General features: G+C 42.2%; 1 protein-coding gene across 3 annotated transcripts in view; it reads left to right on the forward strand.

Annotated features, from left to right (window-relative positions):
- FEM1C (fem-1 homolog C) overlaps positions 1-20,542 on the forward strand; it is a 34,817-nt gene extending 14,275 nt beyond the window's left edge. For 2 of the 3 annotated variants that reach the window (XM_049794850.1, XM_049794848.1), the window contains exon 3: positions 704-6,374. In XM_049794850.1, the coding sequence (XP_049650807.1) occupies positions 704-2,013 (1,310 nt within the window). In that variant the 3' untranslated portion in view covers positions 2,014-6,374. Of the gene's footprint in view, positions 1-703; positions 6,375-20,530 lie in introns of those variants that run through there. The other variant, XR_007505048.1, reaches the window with a different exon arrangement.
- Positions 20,543-26,437: the final 5,895 nt, after the last annotated feature.

Genomic DNA, 26,437 nt, shown 5'->3' on the forward strand with positions numbered 1-26,437 from the left:
TTCTTCATCCCTGTTAGTCAGATGACCATCTTCAAAAAGTATGAGTCCAGTGTTTTCTTAGATGTCTTCTTGCTATTAGTGTACTTAAAAAAGCATTTCTTGTTGTCTGACACAGCACTGTCTAGTTTTAGCTCTAATTGAGCTTTGGCCTTTCATGTCTTCTCCCTGCATATATGAACCATGGCTCTGTAATCTTCCTGCGAAGCCTGATCTTGCTTCCAGAGAGTGTACAATTCCTTTTTCCTCTTGAGCTCCACAAGAAGTTCCCTGTTCACTCAAGCTGGTCTTCTGCACTGCTTCCTTGACTTTTGATGTAATGGAATTCCTTGCTCCTGTGCTTTTATGTAGTGGAGAATTCAATTTTAATTCTGTTTTTTGGGTTTGTGTTGTGTTTTGGGTTTTTTTGTTTTTTTTTTTTTTTTTTAAATAGTGAGACAAAAGGGTCCTTAAAACCTGTTTAATTATTTCAGTCAATAATATCAAGCATTTTGATTTTTATAACTGCCTGGCAGCCTTGATACTTAATCAGATCTTGAGTATTTTGACTTGTCGTCTAAGCCTTTCATAGTCCATAGAGGTCAAAACAGATATTTTTTTAACTATTAATATTTGGGGTTTTAAAATTATTTTTTAGCTATTAGCATGGTAGGGTTTGGATGATAATTTGATTACGATTTGTGTAATTGTGTTTCTTCTCTTGCAGGAAACACCGCGCTACATGACTGTGCAGAATCTGGAAGTTTGGAGATCATGAAGATGCTTCTCAAGTATTGTGCTAAAATGGAAAAGGACGGTTATGGAATGACTCCCCTTCTGTCAGCTAGTGTGACAGGCCACACAAATATTGTGGACTTTCTGACCCAGCATGTACAGACCAGTAAGGCTGAGCGCATAAATGCTCTGGAACTTCTAGGAGCAACATTTGTGGACAAAAAGAGAGATCTGCTTGGTGCTTTGAAATACTGGAAGCGAGCTATGGAAATGAGATACAGTGATAGGACTAATATCCTGAGCAAACCTGTGCCACAAACACTAATTATGGCATATGATTATGCTAAAGAGGTAAACAGCTCAGAAGAGCTAGAAAATCTTATTGCAGACCCTGATGAAATGAGAATGCAAGCACTATTAATTAGAGAACGTATTCTTGGCCCTTCTCACCCAGATACATCCTACTATATTAGATACAGAGGTGCTGTCTATGCAGACTCTGGAAACTTCAAGCGTTGCATCAACTTATGGAAATATGCTTTGGACATGCAGCAGAGCAATCTTGATCCCCTGAGCCCTATGACAGCCAGCAGTTTGCTATCATTTGCTGAACTTTTCTCCTTCATGCTGCAGGATAGGGCAAAAGGCCTCCTAGGCACTACTGTCACATTTGATGATCTTATGGGTATACTGTGCAAAAGTGTTCTTGAAATAGAACGGGCCATGACACAGACACAGTGTCCTCCTGATCCAATACAGCTGAATAAAGCCCTTTCCATCATTTTGCATTTAATTTGCTTGTTGGAGAAAGTACCTTGCAGCTCAGAACAGGAGCATTTTAAGAAACAGACTATTTACAAGTTTCTTAAGCTTCAGCCTAGAGGGAAGCATAACTTCAGTCCACTTCACCTTGCTGTTGACAATAATACTACATGTGTGGGTCGCTACCCAGTTTGTAAATTCCCCTCTCTACAAGTTACTGCTATCCTGGTGGAATGTGGTGCTGATGTAAATGTCAGAGACTCTGATAACAACAGTCCATTACACATTGCTGCACTGAACAACCATCCAGACATCATGAATCTTCTTATCAAGTCAGGTTCACACTTTGATGCCACAAACTCACATAAAAAAACTGCTAGTGATTTGCTGGATGAGAAGGAAATAGCAAAAAATTTAATCCAACCCATAAATCATACTACGTTGCAGTGTCTTGCTGCTCGTGTAATAGTGAATCATAACATATACTATGCAGGGCACATCCCTGAAAAACTAGAGAACTTTGTTTTGCTCCATAGATGATAGTGTGGAGTCCCAGAGTACTGCTTCTGAAGCACGACTTGGTGACGATATTTTCCTTGAGCACTGTTGTGATACACCAGCGTTCCCTTAGCTTGCTCCATCTTGCTCTCATTGGCTAAAGCATTGTTAGCATCAGATCTGCAGAGTTGGTTACCCAGTATTTAATATGAATATGCCATATAATATATTTTGTGGATGATTTAGAAATGTAATGCCATATTTAGACTCTTAAAATTGTCTGCCAAAGGCTTGTCTATTCTGGTCTTATTTGCCTGTTGGGTGTTTGGGACTGAGTTGAGTATTTTCCACTGATGTCTTTTTACTATAACCGTTATATGGATTTTATACAGTTGGAAGGTCATCTTTTTTTGGTTTTGCTTGAGCATTTCTACTCTTACTCTATTTTTTTTTTCTATGGACTCATTGCTAAATTGTAGAAGTTGTATGGACTTGTTAACATTTGCAACTACCATAAGTGCTTTTATCTTCTCTATGCACTGGCTTAAACATGACTGTTGTGTGTGAGCATATTTCTATGCAGCACTTGGCCAATGTCAACTTCAATGCTAACTTTGTTTTGCAGTTTGTTTGGAGCTCTTTTGAGAATGCTGCCTTCATAGCATGATGAATTTTGGAGTTACTTATCAACACTCCAAACTTGGGTTTGACTTTTTTGACTGCTGTAAGTGAGGTTGCTTTCCTTTTGATCCTCTGGAAATTCGTCCTAAATTCAGAAGAAGAAAATCTTGCTTTTTCTCATCATAGTCTACTTGAACTTCAGATCTGAAAATCGTTTTATTGCATCGTGCAGTTAGGGGAAGAGTCCTCATCATGTACAACTGACACCTTCCTCTTTGCACTAATGTCTTGCTTGTGCTGGTTATGTGACTAGATGTGAAGTTTGCTCAAAGTTTAACCTCAAACTTAATGATACACTTTAATGAGAAATAGATCAAATGTATGCTGTAGTTTAAAATTTACAAATCGACTTTAGCTACAAAAGAAACTAAAGCATGTTGGTGGCATGATGCTTATCAGTCCGGATCTAGACATCATCTAATATAGTAAGTGGCTGTATGCCAGGGTATTGGAAGTTCTATAGCAGTGTCCTTTTTTCTTCATTTTAAGTATCTTTATAAATACTTGCATGGATTTTTCATCTCTACTACGTCAGCTGTACTTAACAAAAAGCAGAAGTTCTGTTGTGCATATAGCTCCTAATTAAAGTACCTATTTTTATAATATTTGCACAACAGCTTAGCTTTTACAACAGAAAGGGCTCTTTTGACTTGATAAGAAATCTATAAATGAAGATCATAAATGTGAGTGCGATTCAGGTAATTAATATAATTCAGCACTTTACTGTTGATTAATAGTAGAATTTATTATGGCACATTTGCCCTGCAAATGTCTTAAAGAGAAATTCATTTCTGTTGGATAGAATACAGTTTACTTGCAAGTTTAGTGGTCTAGCATATTGGGTATTTTTGACTTGATGTTTCATTTCGGCGGTGGGCAGTAGGTTTACCTATGGGGTTCTTGCTCCAGAATTCAACAAGGTGTTTTAGGCTTTTGTCAGTGATAGACATATTTAGAAGCCAAATCAATTAGATAAAGTTGTTTTAGGAGGGTCTTTTTTAATATTTTATTTTTATTTTTTAATTTGATGTTGGAAAATTTTTGTCACTTGTGAATGAAGTTGAGGACGAATGTGTCCTGGGAGTATTTAAGAATAGTGCTTCCTTGCTTTTGGGCTCTTTTGGCATTCCTATTAGTGTACAGCGTGGTGCCTACTAGCTTAGCCGTTTTTAAGAAAAATAATGGGGATGTATTTAAACAAATGTATGTTGAAAGCAGTGCTGTTTGTGTATTACCACTTTCAGACTCTGTATTTTGAAGCAACTTTCATTTGTTTGTCTCATGCTGTGTCTACACTGTATGAAATTATGAGAATGAGGAAGCCCTGTTAGTTTCTCTTGCAAATACACAGGAGTAAAATTCTATTCAATTGGCTGAATTCCTCTGATCTGTAATGATTAAAACACATGCCACCAAAGTTGTCATTTGTGAGAACACGTAGTTTGATTTTTTTAGATTTTTTCTATTATTTTTTATTTTTATGCTTTTCTACTACTCTGTAAGTGGGGATAATCAGCAAATCACAACACGCTAGAAATGATCCACATTATACTTCAAGTCATAAAAATAATTGTTTTTCTATAGGTCACAGAGAAGGGGATTTTTAGATTTTTAGAGTTTTATACTCTGGAATCTGTTCTGCTCTTCAGTGTTTTTGTTTTAAATTTCTGTCTTTGTCAAATATCCTGTTTAAAATTAGTTGGACATTATTAGTCCAGAAATATAATCTAAAAAATGTTAATTGTTAGCAAATTTTTGATGGAAAACATTGCCAAAAGAGAAAGCATATCACCTATTAAGTTTATGTAAATGTGGGGAAAATTGCTACAAGGAAGGCTTATTCTGTTAGCTACTCTTTAAAAACAAACCAATTTAATAAGATGTACTCATTTATTGGATGTAGTTCTGTCTAAGTATCTATCAACGTGTATCAGTCCTAAAGACTATCGTCTCTCTGCAGAATTGTAATTTTTTCATGGTGATGAGGCTATCTGCTGAACTCCTACCTTGCTAGATGCTTGGGCGTAGGTGTCCAGGCGCATGAGTTCATGCATTTAATACCACTTTTCATTTAGCCCTGTATGTTTACATTACCCTGTTTAATTTTTCTTAATTTTAAAACAAATTGGTACAGAGCCTGTGCTAGGTAGGGATTAGTTCAGGATTTGCTGATTGGGAGGGAGAGTTGGGACAGCAGGCCCCATCTGAGATGCATGTGCCACTAAGGCCAGTGCTAATGAGTAGTAGCAGTTTTGCCCCCTTGGCCTCTGATTCAGACCAGTTTTGTCTCTACTTCAGTATAGATACCAACTTTCTGGACCAGATTTATTTTTTTTATTATTCTTTTTACTATTCAGAGGTGAGAATAAGTTTATTTTAGTGAAACTTATTGATGCTAAATGCAGTAGTGTTGCTAGCTGGACTCAACCTGTGGTAAGGACAAGGAACTAAAGAGCATTCAGAACACAGAATTGTTTTATTTTTGTCATAGTTTTAACTCATACTTTTCCTGTTCTCCTCTTTTCTTCCTATTTGGGCTTTTCTTCTGATGAAATGTACTGCTTCTTGAGCTATGGATGCAGAAAAATGTTGAGAACACTGCAGAAAAAATTATATGCCCTGCAGGGGTGAAACAGGTTTTAAAATTGATTAAACAATTTAAATTGTTTTTAAAGGTATGGTTCCTTAGAGACAAAGACATTGATACCTCCTTGCCTGTTGAACCTCTGAAGTTTTTGGGGTTGGGGATAAAGGCTTAAAGCAGTTTTTCTTCTAATCATCTTGGGTTTCATCTGAAATAGTTCAGCCAGGAAGTTGAAGACTATTCTCATAAAAAAATGAAATGCTTTCTTACCAAATTCTAAAACTGTATTCCTATTTTTGTATCACTTAGGCTGGTAACAAGATTCCAGCTGTCTGTGCTGTCTCTGTTCTGTTTGTTAAGTATAGTATTAAGACACTTTCTGAAATGCAAGGCAACAGTGTGGTTAGTTTTCCATATATACTTTACAACAATCCCTGGATAGGAAGTAATTTTGTGTATTTTCTAAGTCCCCAAAGAGCACTCCCTCAATGACTGCTTTGCAACTGGTTAAAATTAACCTCTTTCAGTTTTTACAAAACACTACTTTAAAAAAGGAATAGAGTGCTATAGCAAAATCTTTAGAGGAGGATTTATAAAAAGGTAAAAACCTTATGAGGAAAAAATGTGCCTCTCAGTTTTGTATCAACTGCAAGGTGACAGTGGCAGGATGACTGCTCTTGAAATAGCTTTCTCATGCTTTGAAATACAGAGTGGAATGCTTGTTATACTCTAAAATGTTGACAAATGTAAGTAGACTAAACACTAATGCCTGTCTTCTGTGACTACAATGTGACTACAACTGGTATTTAATGCTTCAAAGTAATTTTGGGAAAATTGATGGGAGACACACTAGACTGCTCATGTCTCATGGCTTTGAGTGTGAAAGTAACTGTTGAACCCTCAGTGAGGGCAAAATGAAAAGTTATTGTTTGTTTGGTTTTAACTAACATTGTATTTGTGTTCCATTCTGTCACAAAGACTTCCTATGCAGGGCTAGCTCCGTGTATGGAAATACTGCAGTTTCTTTTTTACGTGAAGTAATTTAGCTTTAACAGTAATGTAAAAAAGGAATAACAAGCATATTTCTCTGCTCTTACTCTCCTTAGGCTTGAAATGCGGATTACATTAAAATTATGTTTTGGAGAACATCTGTCTGAGTCTATCTGTTTTCTTTAGGGTTACTGCAAGACTGGTTGGTAAGCAGCTTTTTCTGTTGAGTGTAAATAGTTAAATGTGAATGCTGCAGCTTTAGACTTCCATCTTCATGTCATTAAGAATTGTACCTTACACAAAATGTCATGTTTCATCCTCTTTCTTTCTGTGAAATGGTGGTCCAGCCAAGCCTTTAAATTCTGGTAGTGGGTAATAGTAAAGAAAAGTCTTAAACCGGATGATAGAGGAGACGTTATTTTCCCAGTTTCTAACAAACACAGTTAGCTGTGCTATTAACTCTGTGAAAACACAGTAGTTTTAGTTTATAGCATCAAAGTAGTTAGCAAGACCTTCTAAGAAGTAAGCAACAGACACTTTTTCAAGAAAGGTGCACAAATTAATTCTCTCCTTAAAGCTTTTGAAGTCTTTTTTCCTATTGTGTGGACAATTAAAAAAAAATAGAGGAATCGAATACTCCAAGGGTGAGAGAACAAGTATGAGAAGATCCTTATTAAAGGCAGCTAGGAAATGGAAGACTTGGAAGAACATTGCCGTTGTAATTTCGAAAGATCTTTATAGTTAGGCACAGTAGTCACAATCCTATACTTACAGGTAACATACACTACAGAGAGCTGAAATGTTAGATTTAGGCCTTATCAGTAACAAACAGCATCAAAAAAGATGAGGTTCTGGACAAGGAAAACTGATCCAGAGCTTTCACACTAAGGTAATTGTCACACCGATGGCTTTAATGAATTGAATTTAGATTCTCTTAATTAGGAAAGGGAAGAACCAGAAAGGATCACTTACGTCATTGTTCATCCCTCTGCAGTTGCAGATGATGAAAGATGTTTTCATCTAGGAATGTCTGCTGGTTACCTAAGCTGTATACCCATGCAAAAATGCTTCTTGGCAGTAGCAAACGCTGGCTATCAGTTGAAGACCAAAATTCAGTGTATAAGGTAGCACAGGAAGAGGGCAAAAGAGCCCAAGTGTATAGTATATTACTCTGGCGATGGCAATTGTTTGTTTCCCATGTAATATTCAGAGGGCCATATACCATCCACAGTGAAAAGCAGAAAGCCCTTCCCCCTCCCACAAAGTCAAAGCCTTGCAGATGGTCTCCAACATTCAGAAAAATTGAGAGGAGTTTCGAAAATCAGAAAGAAGTTATAGACAATGATGTTGAATTATGCACAAAGGAGGAAAAAGAATTGCTTTTCGATTGCTGCAGGTGCCCATCAGAAGCCAGTGAGTGTGAGGCTATGATGCAGATGGCACCCACGTCTCCCATCAGATCATAAGACATGTGGGTTCCTATTTGAAGTTCAAAGGGTTGCTTTTATCATATCTCCTGAAGATTTATCAAGTTATAAGTTCTGTGCCAAATTCTCTTCAGAAGGCTATTCAGAACTCCAGTCCTTCAATAATTAGGAACTTAATTCCTATTTGATATTTGTTTTTTCACAGTTTTGTGTTTGATCTTTTCATAGTTTCAGCACTTGTCTGTCCTTCAGAGAAAGTTATCCTCTCTCAATGTTCATGTGGTTAGGCTAAACCAACCAAACAAAAGAAACCCAAGCTGTAAGGGTGAGCAAAGAACAGAGAATAATCCAGAGGTGAGTAAGCTGACCTAATGGTTCAGTTCTCTTTTCCCCTCCTTTGCTTGTATGTTACCAAAAAAAAAAAAAAAAAAAATCACTGATTCACTAAACATTTTATGCTGCTGAACCTGCAATTTTACTTTGCAGTTCTTTCCTTGTTACAATGGGAGGGGTTTTTTTACAGCAAACAGGGTCAATTGTTTTCAGATACTTTAGCTTGTATTGTCCTATTCTAATTTTTGTTAGATGCCATTTTGTTCTATTCACACACAGCATTATCCTAACTGGAATGTGAGGCAAAATGTTCAGTCAGTGAGCCAGACTTGGATTAGTTTTTATTTCCATCCCATAGTTTCAGAATAGTAAACTTGCTTTTTCTCCTTTTCTTTCTTTTTGCTTGTGTAGCTACCAGGCTCGCACTATACTTTTATTTGCTAGACTGTGAGATGGAGTCCTTCTAAGCTGTCTGTGTTCTTTCTCTGTTTTTCTGGCTTGGCTGGTTGAGGGAAATACGTCACCTCTTTTATCATGCTTTTTGTCCCCTCACTTATAAAGTGGGAACTCCAGGGAGCTGCAACACCCCACCCCCACCCCCCTACCCCCCCCCCCCCCAACCTCCTCCAAAATAACCACAAACCAAAAAACGGCCTACCATAAAATAACAGAATATGGTCTGTGAGGGAAATGCCCAGAGAGTTGGTACATGAGGAGTGCACATGGCTCACTTTCAATCCCACGTTGTGTTAACCTTAGAGCCAAAGAGCAGATCGTCCTGTAAGAAGGCTGGCCCGTGTAGGCTGCGCCCACCCTGGTGTTTTAGTTTAGATCAGGAGTGTGCTTTTTGAAGCGAGTCTCCCGATTGTTCTCACTTTGTGTGTTTGGGTTCACATCACAGAGTTGTCTCAGTCCCTGACCTGGATTCCTTTTGAGTGAAACTGAGCTGAAAGACATGCTCCAAAAGCTCACCTAACAGGCTTTGACCACTAATGGGTGTTCAGTTCATGGGAGAAGACTGTAAGTTGTTCTGAAATAACCCTTTTTCCTCTCCTGTTCCCTTCACCCCACCCCTCAAAGTGTCACAGACTTCTGATCCTTGGCACCAGCTCCTCCATGCTACAGAACTGCTCCTTGCTAATACAGGTGCGGCCATAGTTTTCTGTTTCTCTTCCTATGTTACACACATATGCTGGTTGATTTTTTTCTCTTGCCTTTAACTGGTTACTGCCTTTCCAACATAACATCCCATAATCCATGTTATGCTTTGAGCTGGAAAATTAAAATGAGATAATGTAGTTCAATGCTAAGGTGGATCTACCACATCATTAGCTGCTGGAAAATGAATCAGCCATGCTGTACGTGTCGCTGATGCTTCCTCCTGACAGCATGACTGACCTTAGTACAAAATGCTGTTGATGTGGTGTAAAGAAATATTTGCTCCATTATACAAATGCAGAAACTAAAGCACAGACTCAGTGATCTCTTAAAATGACCATAGGAAGTTTTGTGCTGTAACAAGGAACCGGGTTCAGGTCATCTGGCTCCAGGGACTTTAATTTTCAGACTCTGCTCCAGGTATGGGTTGACATTAGTAATTTCATAGATGAAGAGTCTGCTTTAAACCAAAAAAGTACCACCAAGAATTTCTTAGGGAAATTAGGGTGATGTCATTGCACAGTCTTACTCTATGTGTCTATGCTTCCTCTCCCTCAGTAATTTTTGAACATGGTGGGCCAGTTTAATAAATTCAACAGAAATAGAACAGCCTGTGCATGTCTGTAGCTTCCTTGAGAACAGCAGACAGGGCAGGAGGCAGAGTCCCTACTAACAGTTCCCTCTGAAGAAGAGGATTCAGCATGAGCTTGACTCTTACTAGGCCTGAAGAATCCACACAGGAATTAAAATACATAGGACCACAGAAGAGGCTTTGACTGCAGCCCAGGCTTTACTAGAGAGCAGCAGATCCAGTCACCAGTCAGGACATGTCATACATTCATTACATAGTATATCATACAGTTCCTGCACCTGCTCATCAAGGTGGTAGCGTTTGACCCATGGATTATCCTGGTTTGTACAGTCTAATCTCCCTCATTAGTTAGTGTCCTGAGTAGTAGTTAGCTGTAATGGCACAGAATGTAAATGAAAATTGCCTAAGCTGTGCAGAACAAGAAACTCTAGGACCATCTATGGCTGTATATATACTGACTATTGCACTAAATTAAATCCACTTAGCATACATGCCAAAATGTTTTACAGTTAATTTTGTTGAGAAGTTAGGATTGCCTGCTAAGAGGGTTGGGGGAAACAGTGACTGCTGTTTCAGCTATAATGGTTCTGACCTTGTTTGCATCCTGGTTTCTCTTGACCTCAGTGCAACTTAGGAGCAAGACCAGACTCCATAATCACCCTCTTGCAAAATCCCACATTTCAGTTCTCCAAGATGGCAACTGTTGTGTTAAAAAGCTTAAAGTGATGTGAAATGAATGCTGGAAAAGGAAATGCACATCTGGTAGAAGCAGTTCTGTGGGAAAAGGGATCTGGCACTTCTGAAAATCTGCCTGGTGAGGTTGCTGTCTCCTGAGTCTCCAGCAGGAATTTTCCTGAGATCCTCACCTCTGTCAGCATCTGGGGCTAGTTTTCCAACTCTTTCTGGTTCTTTGTGCAGCAGTGTTTCTCCAGCTGCGATGCCTTGCCCTCATGCCCTGCTGAACGTGGCCATGCACTCTGCCTGGCCCCAGCTGCCTTTGCCCTGTGCTGCTGCTGGGAGCCAGCTGCCAAACCAGTCAGCCTCTCTCTGACAGTGATGTCTGGGGAAGTCTGGTGCAGAGAATGAGGAATGGTGGCTATTCAAAAATAAAAAAACCCTAAAAGCTCAGATTTCCCTCCATCCTTCGTGACCCTTTTCCAGCCGTGCCATTTTTGCTTCTTGTTGTGTTCTTCGTCTACTCTCTTTACTGCTCCCAGTTGCTCTGGAGAGTTTCCCATTTCCCATTCTTCCGATTGTGGCTCACTCAAGCCTGTGTTGAAATGGGAAGTGCTTGGGGAGATTTGGCCCTTGCCATGCCTTAAGCAGCTTGTGCTGTTTCTAAGCTGTGTCAGTTAGGAAGTGGGAGGGCTGGAAGAAATGCAGGATTCAGCTTGCTTATCCTTTCTTCATCTGCCTAGTTCTTAAGCAAGGTAAGGGTATACTTAGTCTCCTCATCAGTGTGAAATGCGGGCCCCGTTAATCACTCTGTACAATGTATTTTGTCTCACATGAGGTTGCAAATGCGCTCTGTGCAGGTATTACTGGTGTAAGCTGTTATGATTCCATAAGCAAATCTCATTCTGGAATCAGTAATACTGGATTTCCTCCCATGCAGAAGGTACTTAAAAAGCTTTGCCCCTGTTTAAATACCTGCTCTATGTTTTCACACTTGATGATTTTGCAGTTTGTGGCTTCTGAAAATCTGCCTTAAAAATGTGTCATTGTCTCGGTGTCTTTCCAACTCGTACTAGTTTGTCTACCAGGTTGCCACTTCATGACCCTATTTTGCCCTTCTGTGCTGTGGAAATAAGTGCTAATATTAGGAATGTGACATATCATGTATTTCTTCTCAAGATGTTTGTTGACACCACAAATGTGGGAAGTGCATTAAAATTGCCTCTTACTGTGTGTTCTGCCTGACTCTGTCTTGCCATTAACAAGGCAAGGATCACCTACCTCAGAGGATAAATTCTAGTAGGCTAAAAAAAAAATTTTAAAATATGTGATAATGAAAATTGTAAATTACTACTGTAGAAATATAGTTTAATAACCTGAATCGAATATGGAACTGTTTTCTTAAATCCAAAAAGGAGAAAATAAAAGGCATCTGGACATACTTCTAGAAGGTGAAACACCAAACAGGTTACGGTTCCACCTTGGGACAGGCACCTACTGGTGGGACTGGAGAAGCAAGTAAATTCGCTTATGACCCTGTTTGTACCCTGCTACTGCTAACTTCACCATGGCTGGATAATTAGACCTCTGTAGACTTAGAGCAAATAATGCTCAGAGCTGGCCAAAGTCTTCTTTGCAAAGTAGGCAAAAGAAAATAAAATATTGCACTGGCAGGGGATTGTGTTTTGCAACAGAAGAGGGAAGAAATGCCAGAAAGTGTCTTATAGAAGGAGGAAGACATGATGGTCAGTTGGACTTCAACAGGCTATAGGTAACTTAGGGGTGCTATGGATGGATGTCTGTCATCAACCCCTGCATTCACCAGCTCCTCATAGCTGTCTCTCCTGACGATCTTGCACCTTTCATGGTGTTAGGGAAAGGTCTGAGCTCATTCCTGCTGCAGCAAGTGCAAGGGATGAGGCTGAAGAGCACACTTTCCACTCTCGCTGTTGTGGCCAGCAGCAACAGGGATAGCAATGGCTGCTACTGGAAGTCCCCTTCTGTTCCCTGTACACAGTAGCCGTTGTCCTCCTGTTCTCCAAAATAGGGACTTGCATAAGCAGTGTGTTGATCTAGGAAGCACCTTACTTTGCATTGCACCATGATCTGGAACTAGGATAAAATACAAGTCAGGGTATCTGAACATATTGCTGTGACTGCAAGTGGTATGGAGATGAGCTGGTGGGGTGCCACTCTTCCCTAATAAACCCCCAAACCCTGCTCCATTTAGTCCTCAAATGTGTGATGTCGGTCTTACACCGGCAGAAAACAGCCAAGACGAAAAGTGGAAGAAGGGCATGCAGCTACTGCAAAGCCAAGCTGATTTAGCAGGCAACAGTAAATTTTGTTTGGGGGGTCAGAAGATGCTGGAAGAACACCCAGTGGGAAAATGAGTATTGTTATTGTACTAACTGCGAAAATCAGTGCAAGGCAGCCACTATGGATAGATCAGAGTGTGTGCTCATATATTGTGAACTTCCAGGCTGGAAAAGAAATCTGAAATATCACCTTGGTAATTTATCGAGTTTTGATCCCAGAAAAAGAAACAAGTAGAAATGTAGCTTTGTGTTTTTCTAAGCAGCTAAGATTTTATCCATAGTCATTGAACCATTCTCTGACATGATGCTAAAAATTCCTGAGATCTCCACCATGACTGATGCAAAATTACTGCAGTGCCTTCTGCAAAGGGCCTCACAGCACAAACTTTGTACCTTCTAGGCAGAGTTCATCTACACAGTCAACTCTTCAGCAATCTACTCAGATAAAAGAGCACTCTTGAAATGAAGAAATACTCCATCAGGGACAGAGACAAAAATGTTCAAAGTATTGTGCAACAGCATCAGAAAACTAAAAAGCAACTCAGTCCTGAATAAGTTCTTGTTCAAAAGAGGAATTTCAGAAGGTGGGGAGGAATGTACATCCTTTCCTTAATCCAGGAAATCTGTCTGGACCTCAGAGGACAGATGGAACAACCTATTTCCTTTATCTCTAAAAACTGGATAAAGACCTCTGTAAGAAAAAAGTTAAGTGAAGTTGTCCAAATCTTTTATTATGTGTTCTCAGGAAGATGGCCGATGATGCTTCTTCCAAGAAAGCACTTCTTAGCTCACAGTGGGAGGACAGTTCAGTCAGATGGCTCAGTTCTGGGAATGTTGCTGTTATTTAAATGAGGGAAATCATCTGCTTTTGTACAGAGGTGGGGTTTTTAGTTAATCAAGGATATCAAAGACTTACAAATCAAAAACCTTTCTAGAATTTGTAGCCTTTGTCTCCAGCCTGAGCATTTAAACGATACAGACTGCTGAAAGGTGTCCTGAAGCTCCTAGTCTTAGCATCTGGGGTTGAGCACATACGGGTGCTGAACAACAGCTTGGAAGAGGCTTAAGACATTCCATTGCTGTTAACCAGGCAGCGCCCAGCAAGTGCGCCTGTATTACATCAAAATATGTGTGTATAGCTCATGGCATAAATATGCATGTGCCTGTGTAGCAGAACACTGTGTGCATAGGCATGCACATACTTACAAATAGACAAGCAAGCTCTTTGTGCTGCAAGAGCTGTGAATCTTCCTTGGAAATTAACCCGGCTTTTATCATGTCTCTTCTCTTTTCATTAGCCTACAGTAGCAAAGGCAAAGTGGGGTGACTTAAAGTCATTGAGCCAACTGCAGAGATACTAGATAGCTAAACTGAGGCACTAAGAGAGCCAGAAGTGCTAACTATCGTTGTTTTACAGCCTGTGTGGTTGTTTGATACTGGCCATGGAGAAAAACGTGCACTTGGACAAATATATTCACCAAGCAGAACACTGATTTTCATAGAGATTACTAGATTTTGTGTATTTAATGTCATATGATGCAATTGCATACATGCATAAGTCAACTCTATTTTTCTGGTTTGGCATGGTTAGAAAAATTTGTGACAACCTAGTGTACGAGGGAAAAGAAATCCAAAACTGCCTCGTTTCCTTTCCTGCTGTGAGCATTTTACAATCGATTGCAAACCACCACATGTACTTTTGCCCTGCTGCCCCTGTGTCGTGGTTTAACCCCAGTTGGCAACTAAGCCCCACAGCTACTTGCTCACTCCTCTGCCCTCCCCTCCCCTCCCCCTCCCCGAGGGGATGAGGGAGGTAATTGGAAAAGTAAAAGTGAGAAAACCTGTGGGCTGAGATAAAGACAGTTTAGTAGGTAAAGCAAAAGCCACCCACACAAGCAAGGCAAAACAAGGAATTCATTCACCACTTCCCATCAGGAGGCAGGTGTTCGGCCATCTCTGGGAAAGACTTGGGAAGACAAACACCATCAGTCTGAACGTACCCCTCCTTCTCCCCTTCCTCCTTCTTCTCCCAGCTCTATTTGCTGAGCATGACACCGCATGGTGTGGAATATCCCTGGGGTCAGCTGGGGTCAGCTGTCCTGGCCGTGTCCCCCCCCAACTCCTTGTGCCCCCCCAGCCTGCTGGCTGGTGGGGTGGGGTGAGAAGCAGAAAAGGCCTGGACTCTGTGTGAGCACTGCTCAGCAGTCACGACAACAGCCCTGTGCTATCAACGCTGTTCTCGGCGCAAACCCAAAACAGCCCCATAGTAGCTACTATGAAGAGAATGAACTCTATCCCAGCCAAAACCAGCACACCCTGCAGATACCTCTTGCATGAAATCTGGCAGGTATTCACAGAACATCTCCACTAAGGCTGCTCATTGAATGGAAAGAGGAAGAAGAGTGTTTTCTACTATTGATAAAGGTATGATGTTTTTGCAAGGAACACCTATAGACTCAGGTTCTGTAGGGCTTTTTTTTCTTACAAGCTTTTGTGGGTTGGCTTTTTTTCCCCCAAATGGAATAAGTGTATGTAAAAGTGAACTGCAGCAAAATGACTGTGTTTTACCTCAAAATGATCATACTATCTCCAAAGTAGAAGTGCAGTTTGCTTAAATAGCTTACTTGCAAAACTACTCAACTGAGAACTTGTCTAATTCTTCACAGAAATGAAGACTAGAAATCTCTTTGGCTTGTCTCCAGTGTCTGAGAGAGTTCAAAGCATAGTAATTCTCCATCATGCCCAGTGAAATGCTGCAGTAGAGAGAGCGTGGTTTAGTTAGCATGCATGTCAGTATGTAATTACTATTACTAAAATATGTCCCTAGCTATGGTTTGTGGTGCAGAACATGTATGAGTATCAACAACAGGAAAGGACAGAGACAGCAGCTTGCAGAACTAACATCCATCCCCTTTGCCTGCTCCTTAATTTCAGACTTGTGTTTTTTAAAATTAAATGAAGACATTAGTGTCTGTGGCTGTGACGTTAACATTCAGGAGTGAAAAAGTGGTAGAGATCTCATGTTTGCAGACAGCCTGAAGCTTTGGCATTCAGAAGCGAGTTGTTTCCCAGCCATGTCTCCAGGATGACGATGGTGAAAGCTCACAATGATAGAGCAGCATTATTAACTATGCAAATGCCAGCTAAAGCTTCTAGGAAAGGCAAAGAAATGTCAGGATTATTAATAGTGTTGCACTGGCTTCCAAGACTTAGTGAATCTTAGGAGGGTGCCATCACATTCCTTGTTTCTCCTGATTCCTGCTGTCTCCCACCTGGTGCTGTGGGCATGCCCAGATGCCATTCCCACAGGAATCTGCTCTTGGCACAGATGCAATCCCTCTACAGTGCTCCTGGGGACTTCCTTCAGCTTGCACCACTGAAGATGAGCTGTGAGGGTAACACCTCCCTTGGAGGGGTACCTGTGCTTCTTTCTTCTTTCCCTGCTACAGAAGTCACCAATTCACTGGTGGCGATGTGTTCTGCCAGCTGAAATAGCCATTTTGCTGCCCTCTGAGGTCAAGACTCCTCTAGGAGGAAGTCTATGTTGCATAAGGTCTTGCCGACACAGGGAAGTTTGTGCCGTCAAAACACTTGTGCAAACACAGCGCTATAATGGCAGGCTACTGGGACTCTCCCTGTCCTCCAGGAATTCAAGGCATTTCTTAATGTTTCCGAGCACTCTGGAGTCAAATTCTCTAGATTTTGCCAACTAGACTACGGACAGCATGCAAGACTGTAATGATGCAGCCAGACTGGTGAAGGGCAGGGGGAGGAAAGAGATGCAGTGGCTCAGCAGCAGGGAATCCTGCCTTCCATCAGTGGGATTAAGGCTCCATAAATCAGGGAGGACCCTTGTGCCAGCAGTCTGGCACAGGTCCCCTGGAAAGTTAAGAACTTTCTCAAGAGGGGTGGAAGCAGCTGAACTGTGTTTCTTCTGATGACATTCTTGCACCTTGTGTATGAGGAAGCAGACGCACAGCAATATGGGGACAGCCAGTAACAGCATCACTATGGACATGGGAAAAGGGGGAAATGTTTCTGAGGGGGGCTGCTTCCCATAGCAGCTCGTGTAGTCCTTAGCCCTGAAGGGTGTTCTTGTAAAGTGTGCAGGGGTGAGGCTGTGTGATTACCTTGCTCCTCTCTTCGTGTGTGTGTGGGATTTTGCAGCTACAAGGTTCTGCGTTATTGGTGTGCTCACTTCTTATCAAGCCACAGTATTTTAAAATAGGATTAAATTGTTCATACAGAGATAGGAATACCCTGTGTACACTGCTGTGCAAAGTGGAATTTTGCCAGGCATGTTAAGCCATTTAATAATATAAAATCTAGGTTGCCATAGGGTACAGGGAACTTCTGATTAAGCTAACTGTAGTTGTGTTTTCAAACACATAAAAACCTTTCAGACATGTATTTTCAACATGCCTTGGCAAATTTATGGTTTTGATGGTCTCATGCTTTCCAGCCAACTTTCATTCTTGTTATGCTGTTGGAAACTTACAGATCAGAGTGGTTTTGGAACAGTGTGTTTTATAGTATCACAGCCCATCAAATCGGGCTGATAACTAAGAATGTGCTTCTGCTCAACTTCTGTGAGTAGCTTCACTGCTGTCAAGGAGACTGGAAATGTACTTTACTCTCAGCCAAATGTTAAGTATGCATGAAACACTGTGTGTTTTCTAGCTGTTGGTGCCATTAGTTAGTCTTTCATAGGATAATCTAGGTTGGATGGGAGCTCAGGATGTCTCTCATCCAACCTGCAGCAGAAAGCATGGCCAGCTATGAAGCCAGGCCAGGTTGCCTCAGGGCTTTTTCTAGTTGAATCTTGAAAATATCGATGGTAAGTGTTTCTTATAGAATCATCTAGCTTCTCTGCTGAGCATTTGGAGAGAAAGGTTTGTCATTTATGCTTTTCAGTGTAGAACTATGCACATGTTTTACCAGACCAAGGTATGGGGTATTTCTTTTTGTCCTGGCTAGCTCAAGGCACCAGCCTCTGCAGAGTAAACTCCATGAACACATAATCTGTAAGTTGCATGCATTGTTTGAGATACATTTGTGTATTTGGATTTGTGCTTTTCTTCCCCTAATATTAATTCACTAGATCAGCAAACTGCAGGTTTCCTTCCTCAGCATTTTGTTATTGTCCATAGTTGGCTTACTTCTCCTTTATGCTTCCTTGTCTCTGATTATTCTTCAGCCACCCGTTGCCCTCACCTCTGTGATCCCACACTTCTTCCAGCATCATCTAGTCTTTCTGAACAGCTTCTTCTTGTGGATAGATATGTGTGCATGTAATTATGCAGAAGAGCAAAGTTAAAGGGAAAATACGATGCTATCATCAAACAATTAAAAATTCAGTAAGGACGGCCAGCAATCTCATTTTGCATTCCCACATGCACATGGCTGATCAAGCTGCTGATAATTACATGATCAAGTTATTTTATTCACAAAACCCTTCCTCATTCCTTGGACAGGATGTGATCCTGGGTGTGAGTCAGGGCTGTGTATTGAAGGAAGCTGTTTGCTGTTGCAGGAGCTGAAGCATTTGTAGCAAAAGGGCCTGACAATTGCAGGAAAAGCAAAAGGATAGCCTTGAGGTTGAGAGGACTGGTTGCTGCAGTGGCCAGTTAGATGCCACCAGACTCTGGTATAGGGTTTTGTTGGTCCAAAGCAAGTGGCTTCCAACTAAATTCTCACAGGTGGTTACACCGAGCATTTCGCACTTGCCAGGTGCTCAACACTTGATACCTGGCATCAGAAACTCTGTGTCTTCACAGATGTAACTGAAGTCAATAGGAAAGATTTGCTTTAAATGTGTAAAGAAATATGAAAAAGCTGACTGTTTCCATATTCTTAAAAAATCGACTCCTTCATGTTTCAAATGGGACATCAAAAACCTGAAAGAAGGCACAGCTTGTTTAAGACAGCATTAGGAATGTTTCTCAAGCTCTAAAATGAAAAGAAGGCCAGGATCAGATATGAAGGGTGTGCTAAGAGGAGTCAATTCATTTGTGCACATGAAGCATTCACAGTGGGAGCTCCATGAACACCCTCAGGAGGAAACCTCTCTGACAGCTGATGCCAGACTTAGAGGTGTCCGTTAAAGGTCATGCTGTGAATGAAGGGAATAAAAGGAAATTGTGATTTATAAGAGCTTTGTTCAAAGCAGGGACTGTTAAGCAGGGAGGCTGGGAATTACCTGCACTAGTTACAGAAGGATGGGTTATGCGCGTTGGGCAGGGATGCTGATGGTGGTGCTGGTGCCCCAGCCTCTTCCAGCCCCAGCTGACACCAAGCTGCTGGAGAAAGCAAACACTGCATGTTGTTCATGAGGCTGGTCCCTGATGTCCTGTACACCCTGCAGGTGTACTGCCCCACGCACTGTTCTGAAATGAGCCAGGCAAAAGACTGGCTTTACCATGAGGAGAAGCGATGACTGCTGTTTCATGCAGGAGCTGGTAACACCATGGAATCCCCAGGGACTCCTCTCCTGGAGATGGGCCTCCTTTCTGCCCTTCTGCCTTCTTGCTTTCAACAGCTGGACCAGAAATTAATTGTTTTCATAGCCCCAGTCCTGCAAAGGCAGTCCTGCAACAGTAGTTGTCAGCTGTGCCAGTGTCAAGCGTGGAAACAGAAGGGCTGAAGTAAAGTTTGCTGTGGAACCTTTGGGTTTGGAATTTTCTAAATAAAGTGTCTGCCTTCACAAATATAATATATTTTGTTAGGCCTGGAGCTTTTTTGGTTTTGGGGGGGACAGGCTGAGGTGAGAAGGATGAGATATGAGCATGTGTACCAGTGACTCTTAAGTTGCCATCCTTTTGGTGTCATTCACTCCGTTGTTACAGATACTTAAAGCCTTATTACGTAAATCTGTTACTCAGTATTTACTGAGACTTCAGCTAATTTTGGAGTTGAATGTAAGGAGACACAAGCCAGTATACCTGGACCCTTCTTCTACCGGAGCTTGCACTGGCTGCCACGCACCTCCAACCTTCCAGCACAACCCTTGAGTCCATTGCTTAACCTCCAGCCATGAAATATGAGATGTGACCTTTATAGGACAGAGCCCTTCCAGCACTTGAGGAGGACTTCAGTGCTCAGCTCTGTCGCGGGTGTATGGGGTGATCTGACATCGCAGCACAGTTTGTGTCCCAGCTGGTGGGAAACCCTCTCCCTTCAGATACCACCCTGCATCCCTGTTCACGTGTGACTGAATGGTGTATTTTGATAGGAAGCATGCTGTTTACCTTCAGTTTCCACTGAGGATGGAGAAATAGGAAGCAAATGTATAAACTGCTGTGTGTGTTGGAAAGGGTAGTGCTTTATTGACTCTTGCTCCTGTGGTCAGTCTGACAACATGCACATTGAAGTGTGATTTAAGCAACGCCAGAGTGACCCGAGTCAGAGAGGATTGCTCACATGTTGCATGACTTCCTTATAAAAAGTGTTAACCAGCTAAGGTACGACATCAAGCCTGTCATTTCAGGACAGAAATTTCAAGCATGCAAATAACAGGTGTCCCTGCAAAATGCTGGACGCTTCAGGAAAGACTGCTCTTTAAATATCCAAGTGACCACATTTGTTTTGGTGACAGGTCACTAAGCAACCTGCACTGCACCAGGAAAATACAGTCTCAGCAATGCTTCTTGGTACAGTCGGTCTCTCTGGTGTTGAATCACTGTACCATGAATTAGCACTGACAGGAGCTGTGGGGCTTTATGCACAGCAAAATGCTGGGGGCTGATGCCCAGCTATGGCAATGGTTTCAAGTATTAAATAAAAAGCAGGCATGCAGGCTTAGAGTAAAGTTGTTGGTTTTAAATCATATACAGTATTGTCAGTTTAGCTAGTTAGCGTGAAAATGGATTAATAGTTACAAAAGTCCATATTCAAATGTGGTAATTTGAGCATAAAAATTACTCTTATCTGAACACTGCTAGAAAGCAAATTTTTATTGCAAAAGTGGAGGCAACCAAACTAGCAAAAAAAGTGTTTGAGGAAGAAAGGGACAGTATCTGTTAGAGGCTGGGTGTATGTGAAATACGATAGTGCACACCTCTATGACTGAAACCCAAATGAACTAGATGGCCTCACCCAGTTGTTTCTGAGTGAGCTCAGCCTCTGTCATACCTTACCATTGCAGCCAGTCACATGAAATTTAGTTAGTGAGGCAAACAAGTGGGTTATTTGTCAATAAGAATATAAATCTTTTTTTTCAACTTCTTGTAGGGCATTATGGGACATCTACCCTAAAATAAGTATCTCCACAACCTCTGCCCAAGACATTAGAGAAGTCTGTCTGTAGGTTGGGGCAGCACATAGAGGATGTAGTTACGGTTTTGCCTGTATCCTACAAATACCTTCATGATCAGTAAAGCTTGTAGCTAGCTAATCAGCAGCGCAGCTCAGTGCCAAACCACGGGAAGAGACACAGAAGCACTCTCCTGCCCTTTGCTCTCCATAGAGGAGCTGCCTCCCTGGGAAACCAGAGGCTGCAGAGTGCTCTGGCATGCTGTAACCCAGACAAGGGCATGCCCTTGCTTTTGTTGATACAAGACTTGTTAATGCTTCTAGCAAGCAAACTAGCTGAGAAGTGTAAGGTCTATCTAGCTCTTCTGTGCTGATAGGATTTAGCTACCTCAGGGTATGATCTGGCCTCAGGCTATGTGAATAACAGGAGGGAGGAAACACTAACATTGAAAATTATCCTAGGAAACCAGATGCAAAGGCATTATGGAGCCACTAAACAGCACTTACATAGTAAAATGAATTGGCACGAGTGGGAAGGCTGGGTGTCGGGACTGACAGTATGCCCAGTCATGGCCCCATGGTTTTCTTTTGTAACAGGAGGGGCAGCCAGTGTGTAATCCTTCACGCTGAATTTTCTGCTTCACTTCCTCTATGTCACAACCTCAGTGTTGCCATAGCATGTTTTAGCGTGTCTGCATTTGCTAAAATATAAGTTACTTGAGCGTGGAGACATTTGAATGGAGAATATTCACTTGACGCTCCCCTCTGCCCCTGCTCAGTGGCAAGACATGTGCCCCCAGTGAAGTGTGTGACTGATGTGAAATGAGTGTGATGCTAATCTTGGCCAAAAGCTTGTGAGGAAGCAATGCCTGTTTCGTTTCCAAGGAACACTGGTTTCATAGGCGATATTAATTGGAACTGACATAGCAGTTTTATAAGAAAACTCCAGAAGGATTAATTTGTTAGACAGACAACTGTTTATCTTGCATTCACTGCATTTCCATATTGTTTTAAGACCAGTTCCTAAAATGTATTTCTTACAGCTCAGCCCATCTCCCAGCAGCACAGTCACTACTTGGTGAGGGGGACTAACATTCGTCGGACAGTATAAGGGATCAAAGATTAATTTGAGCTGCTTCTGACAGTGCAGCTGCTTGGTTATGTCACCTGCCTCTCCCACCTACCACAATGATGGTTTATGGGTCTATACATTTGTTAATACCAAATATCTTCATACTGCCAGCAGCCCACTCAGCTCTAATCTCTGCAGGTCGTGTTGCAGTTCATTTCCCTGGTCATGACTGAACTGATGCTCACAAAATCCTCAGGAGGAAAGTAATGCAACCAACTGCAACAAACACAGAACATGTAAATGTTTTTTTCTCTGTCCCTTTCTCTTGCCCCTCTCTCACACCCTTTCAAATTCCTTTAGTTTTACAAGCCTTTGGGAACAAGGGTGCAGCATGGCTAGGGAAAGAGCAAATGCCCCTTTTGCTCTGGGACAGGCACATGCTGCTGATGGCACGACAAGCCCCAGAGGACACGTGTGCACCTGTGCATAGTTAATGTTGTCCAGGGAGACCCTAAGAAGCCCTGCTCTGTAATGGGGTGGGAGGTGGGGGTGTCTGTAAAGGGAATTTATTTCCCAAGCCATCTGCTGCTATAGACTGGTGGCTGACCAGCAGCATTGACTGAAATGACTTGATCTGGATGTCTCCTGCCTGCCACCCGCTCAGCAGACAGGTCTGGTGGACCAGACTGCTCAGCTGGGGCTTTTTTGGGGGGTGGTGTTGTTTGTTTTGGGGAGATGTGGATGGATGAAAGCGCTGGCATGCTCCTCTGGCAGCTGACCTGCGGTGGGAGATGCCAAGTGACAGCAGGACCCCCACCCGTGAGTCCCCACCGGTGCCTGCTGACGTGGCTGGTAAGGTGTCGAGGCTTGTCCACTGCCCGGTAATGGAGAGGAGCAAAATGCAAACAGAAATGGCACCTTCGTAGTGGTGGCAGCTCAGCTGGGAGGATGTGGCCAAGCAATGTGCATACGGGTACTGCAGTATCTGTACAGCACACAGTCTCTTGCCTCTAAAAGTGAAGGTGGGAGGTCATGGTCCCAGCTGCCCTCCTGGCCATCTCTTACAGGCCTGTGATCTGAAAACTCCTGATTTAGTGCAAGACGAAGTGCTGAGGCCATAGGAGGGAACCACCCACCTTCTGAAAATATCATTTACATTTACAATTATCTTTACTGAAACACCTGAGAGGTAGAGTGGGTTATCTTGATAGCACCAGGATCCGCCAACTTCTAATAAGTCCATTAATTTCAAATGCATCTACTTATTTAGTGTGTCTCAGTTTATGCATCCCCAGTTTGGAAGAGTGAAGCCCTCAGTAGGCAGCAGTGGGAACTCAGGTTGTTCAACAGCTGTGCAAATAGAGCCTCAGGCTTTGCAAGCTGGGCAGAAGAAAAAAGAAGATCCCTGAGAATGATGCCTTGCAAAAACTTGAAGATATTAGCGGTTAAAAAAACTCTAGGGTTCACTTTGCTTACTCTTGATGTTATTCTTTATTTGATTAATAATGCTGAGGGATTAATAATCCTTGGGGTCACAGTTCTTCATAAACAGAAATAAAAGTCTTTTAAAATAAATATGGGTCAATGTTTGTTGCAGATGGAATCAAATTAGTGCTGGACTTGTATCTTTTAAATTTGACATGATCTTTTCTTGACGATTCCTTGCAAATCTCTTTGCATTTTTTAGTAGAAGCATTTGTTGGATGTTCTTGCAGGGAATAATGCTGAGAACCAGATGAGAAAACAGGTGATTTCTTCAGGTCGTTAAAGCTTTCTTTGAAAGGAAAAATCCTGCCATTAATGCACGTATGACGTTCTGCTAAGCGTAGCAACAGAGCAAAGACTGCTGTGTGAAATGTTACGAAGGCTTGGAAGCACATTCTGTATCTGTGTGGCTTTAATAGCTTACGTAGAGGTGCCATCACCTATTTGTAGCAGGTGCTGGACTGTATGGGATAAGACACACCTAGGCAAGACACAACAAAACACTCAGCCACTGCAGACCTTGACTGTTTTCCCTAGGTTTGTCCCTCTTCCACTTTCTGCCAAGTGAGCCCTGGCATGAGAAAGTTGGTGGCTTTCCCCCGTTCCTTGTTTCCCACTGCGTGCTCTGTGAGGGGCAGCAGACGGAGCTCACGTGGGCTGGGGGACCTGGCAGGAAGCACGTGGGCCCTTCGCTCCAGCCGGAGGTTTAGCTTTGAGTGCCCAACTGCAGCCAAGAAGCCAGGCAATTAATTATTCTGCCCTGCTGGGGATGCTTGCTACTTGCTGGTATGTTGGGTGTCTTGAACCAGCTCTGGACTCCCGCAGCTGCAGCAGCGTCTGCTCCATACGATGTGCCTGTGCCAGGGGAGGCAAGGCTCGGGATGGCAGCGCCTGGGGACTACACTGCAATGCGTTTGCCACCAGCAAGCACCCCTGCAAGGCAGGGCAGGAGCAGCCATGCTCTGCCGTGTGGCAGTCAGGGTGCGGGGGTCTGTGACTGCCTCCCAAAGCAGCCTGAGGTCCCTTTGCGCAGTGCCAGATGTGATCGCTCATAGACAGAGGAGGTATTAATATAATTCCATCAGGTACCAGTTGTTTTAAGTGCAGCGTCTCGCCAGGAGGGAAATCTGGTTACTGCTCTTGTGTAATGTGTGTGCAAGCGTGTTACAGAAGGAGAAGCCGAAAGTAAAACAGAAAGGACCTAATGCATATTTGGGGTCAGTCCTTCTGTTTTTTTAACTCTGCGGTGTAGAGGATCTTCCACTTGCGGATTCACTTCTGAGGAATCCAATTCATTTTCCTAAAGAGTATTCTAGGGAATTACTTGGTTAATTTCTTGTTTAATTGGATAAAACATGGCACCGTAAAACCTTTCCTGAAGCATTTCTTAAACTTTAAGCAAGCTGAGCTCTCATAGAAACTAAAGGGTTTGCTCTTCAGGTCAAAATTTTCTACTCTGTCCTCAGGTGGAAATAAGTGGTGTGGACCTGTTTTAACCCAAAGGAAGGTGGCCTTGGTAGCAGCAATCATGGTTTTAGACCAGGCACAGAAACCACCTGATGTATGAAAACAGCTGAAATACCACCAAGGCATGTTGTTACACTTCTACCAAGAAAGCTTCTGAATACAGCCATTGCGGTGTGAAACAACAAGAACAGAACACAATACTTGCAAGTATGGCACTTCTTTGTCACCTTTTAGAAATTCATTTAACATCTTGGTTAAAAGAAGACAAACAAAGAAAGAAACCAGGAACTCCAAGAGGACTGTTAGCTGGATTTTTTTTTTTCTTTTTTTTTTTTCAATTTAACACCAACTGACTGTAAACCAGAAGTATTACTTCAAACTAAATTAAGCAATTTATGTGTTTAGGGGCTTCAAAATGATCAAACTAAATTGAATCTGGGGTCTACATTATTGAAAGATGTTTGTATAAATATACTGGTTCAGTATGAAAGACTATTCTTTATTTCAGAAGAGTTGAGAATTGGAAACTCTCCAGGAAAACGTATGCTTCTGCTGTATAATGTGTTGAAGAGCAGAATTTCCTTGCTGACACTCAGATCAAGGTGACTGGAGCCCCTGCACAGGCTAGAGAGGAGGGGATGATAAAGGTGTTGCTGAAGCTACACCATCACTAGGAACTGACCAGTAAGACCCCAGGGTAAGCAGCACTGATGCTTAGCGCTGCCTGTGCTACTTCACCTGCAGTTTGCACTGTTAATTGCTACTCTGCCACAGGATTGAGGTGGCTAAAAGTACCCGTAGGTCTAGAAAGGGATTAGGCATGTTAAACTGACAATTCAAGGAAATGCTGCATGGTCTGCATGCACTTGAGCCCCTAAACTGCTGATTTCCAGAGTGCATGCTAGGGAAAGGATTGCTTTGTACTTGCTTTGTGCTTTATGCTCTTGCCTTAAGCAATTATTGCTGGTTGATGTCTGACTGAAATATGGGACTAGACTGGACTCATGTAGCAAGCTGTTTCCCTGTTTTGCTTCATTTTGTCTTGTACTGCTGAGTGCACACAGTCATCTCTGCAGCTTTGCCTTTTGCATCAAGGATCCTGACACCACCACCTTTGGGTCCTTCAGCCAGACAGCAGGGGTATGGCAGGGGTCTGGCAGGGTCTGACCCATGTGTCTCTATACAGTGCTTGGTTATATGCCTAAAAACAGGCTTTTCCCCCCTATATTCCTTTTTGTAAAACCAGGACCAGGAAAATCCCTCTGCTCATCCTCCCTGGGCCTGCACAATTTCTTCCTGCTGCAGCTCTTGGAAAATAGTTTGCAGCTGTCTGGTTTGGCACTGAAATGTGCTGCTAACATCTGTGGATAACGAGCCCTGCGAAGAGCAGTTAATGAAGTTCTTGTTTCAGTGGTTGTGCTCAGCAGAAATACA

This window comes from Accipiter gentilis, chromosome Z (genome assembly GCF_929443795.1).
Source record: "Accipiter gentilis chromosome Z, bAccGen1.1, whole genome shotgun sequence".
Taxonomy (NCBI): Eukaryota; Metazoa; Chordata; class Aves; order Accipitriformes; family Accipitridae; genus Astur; species Astur gentilis.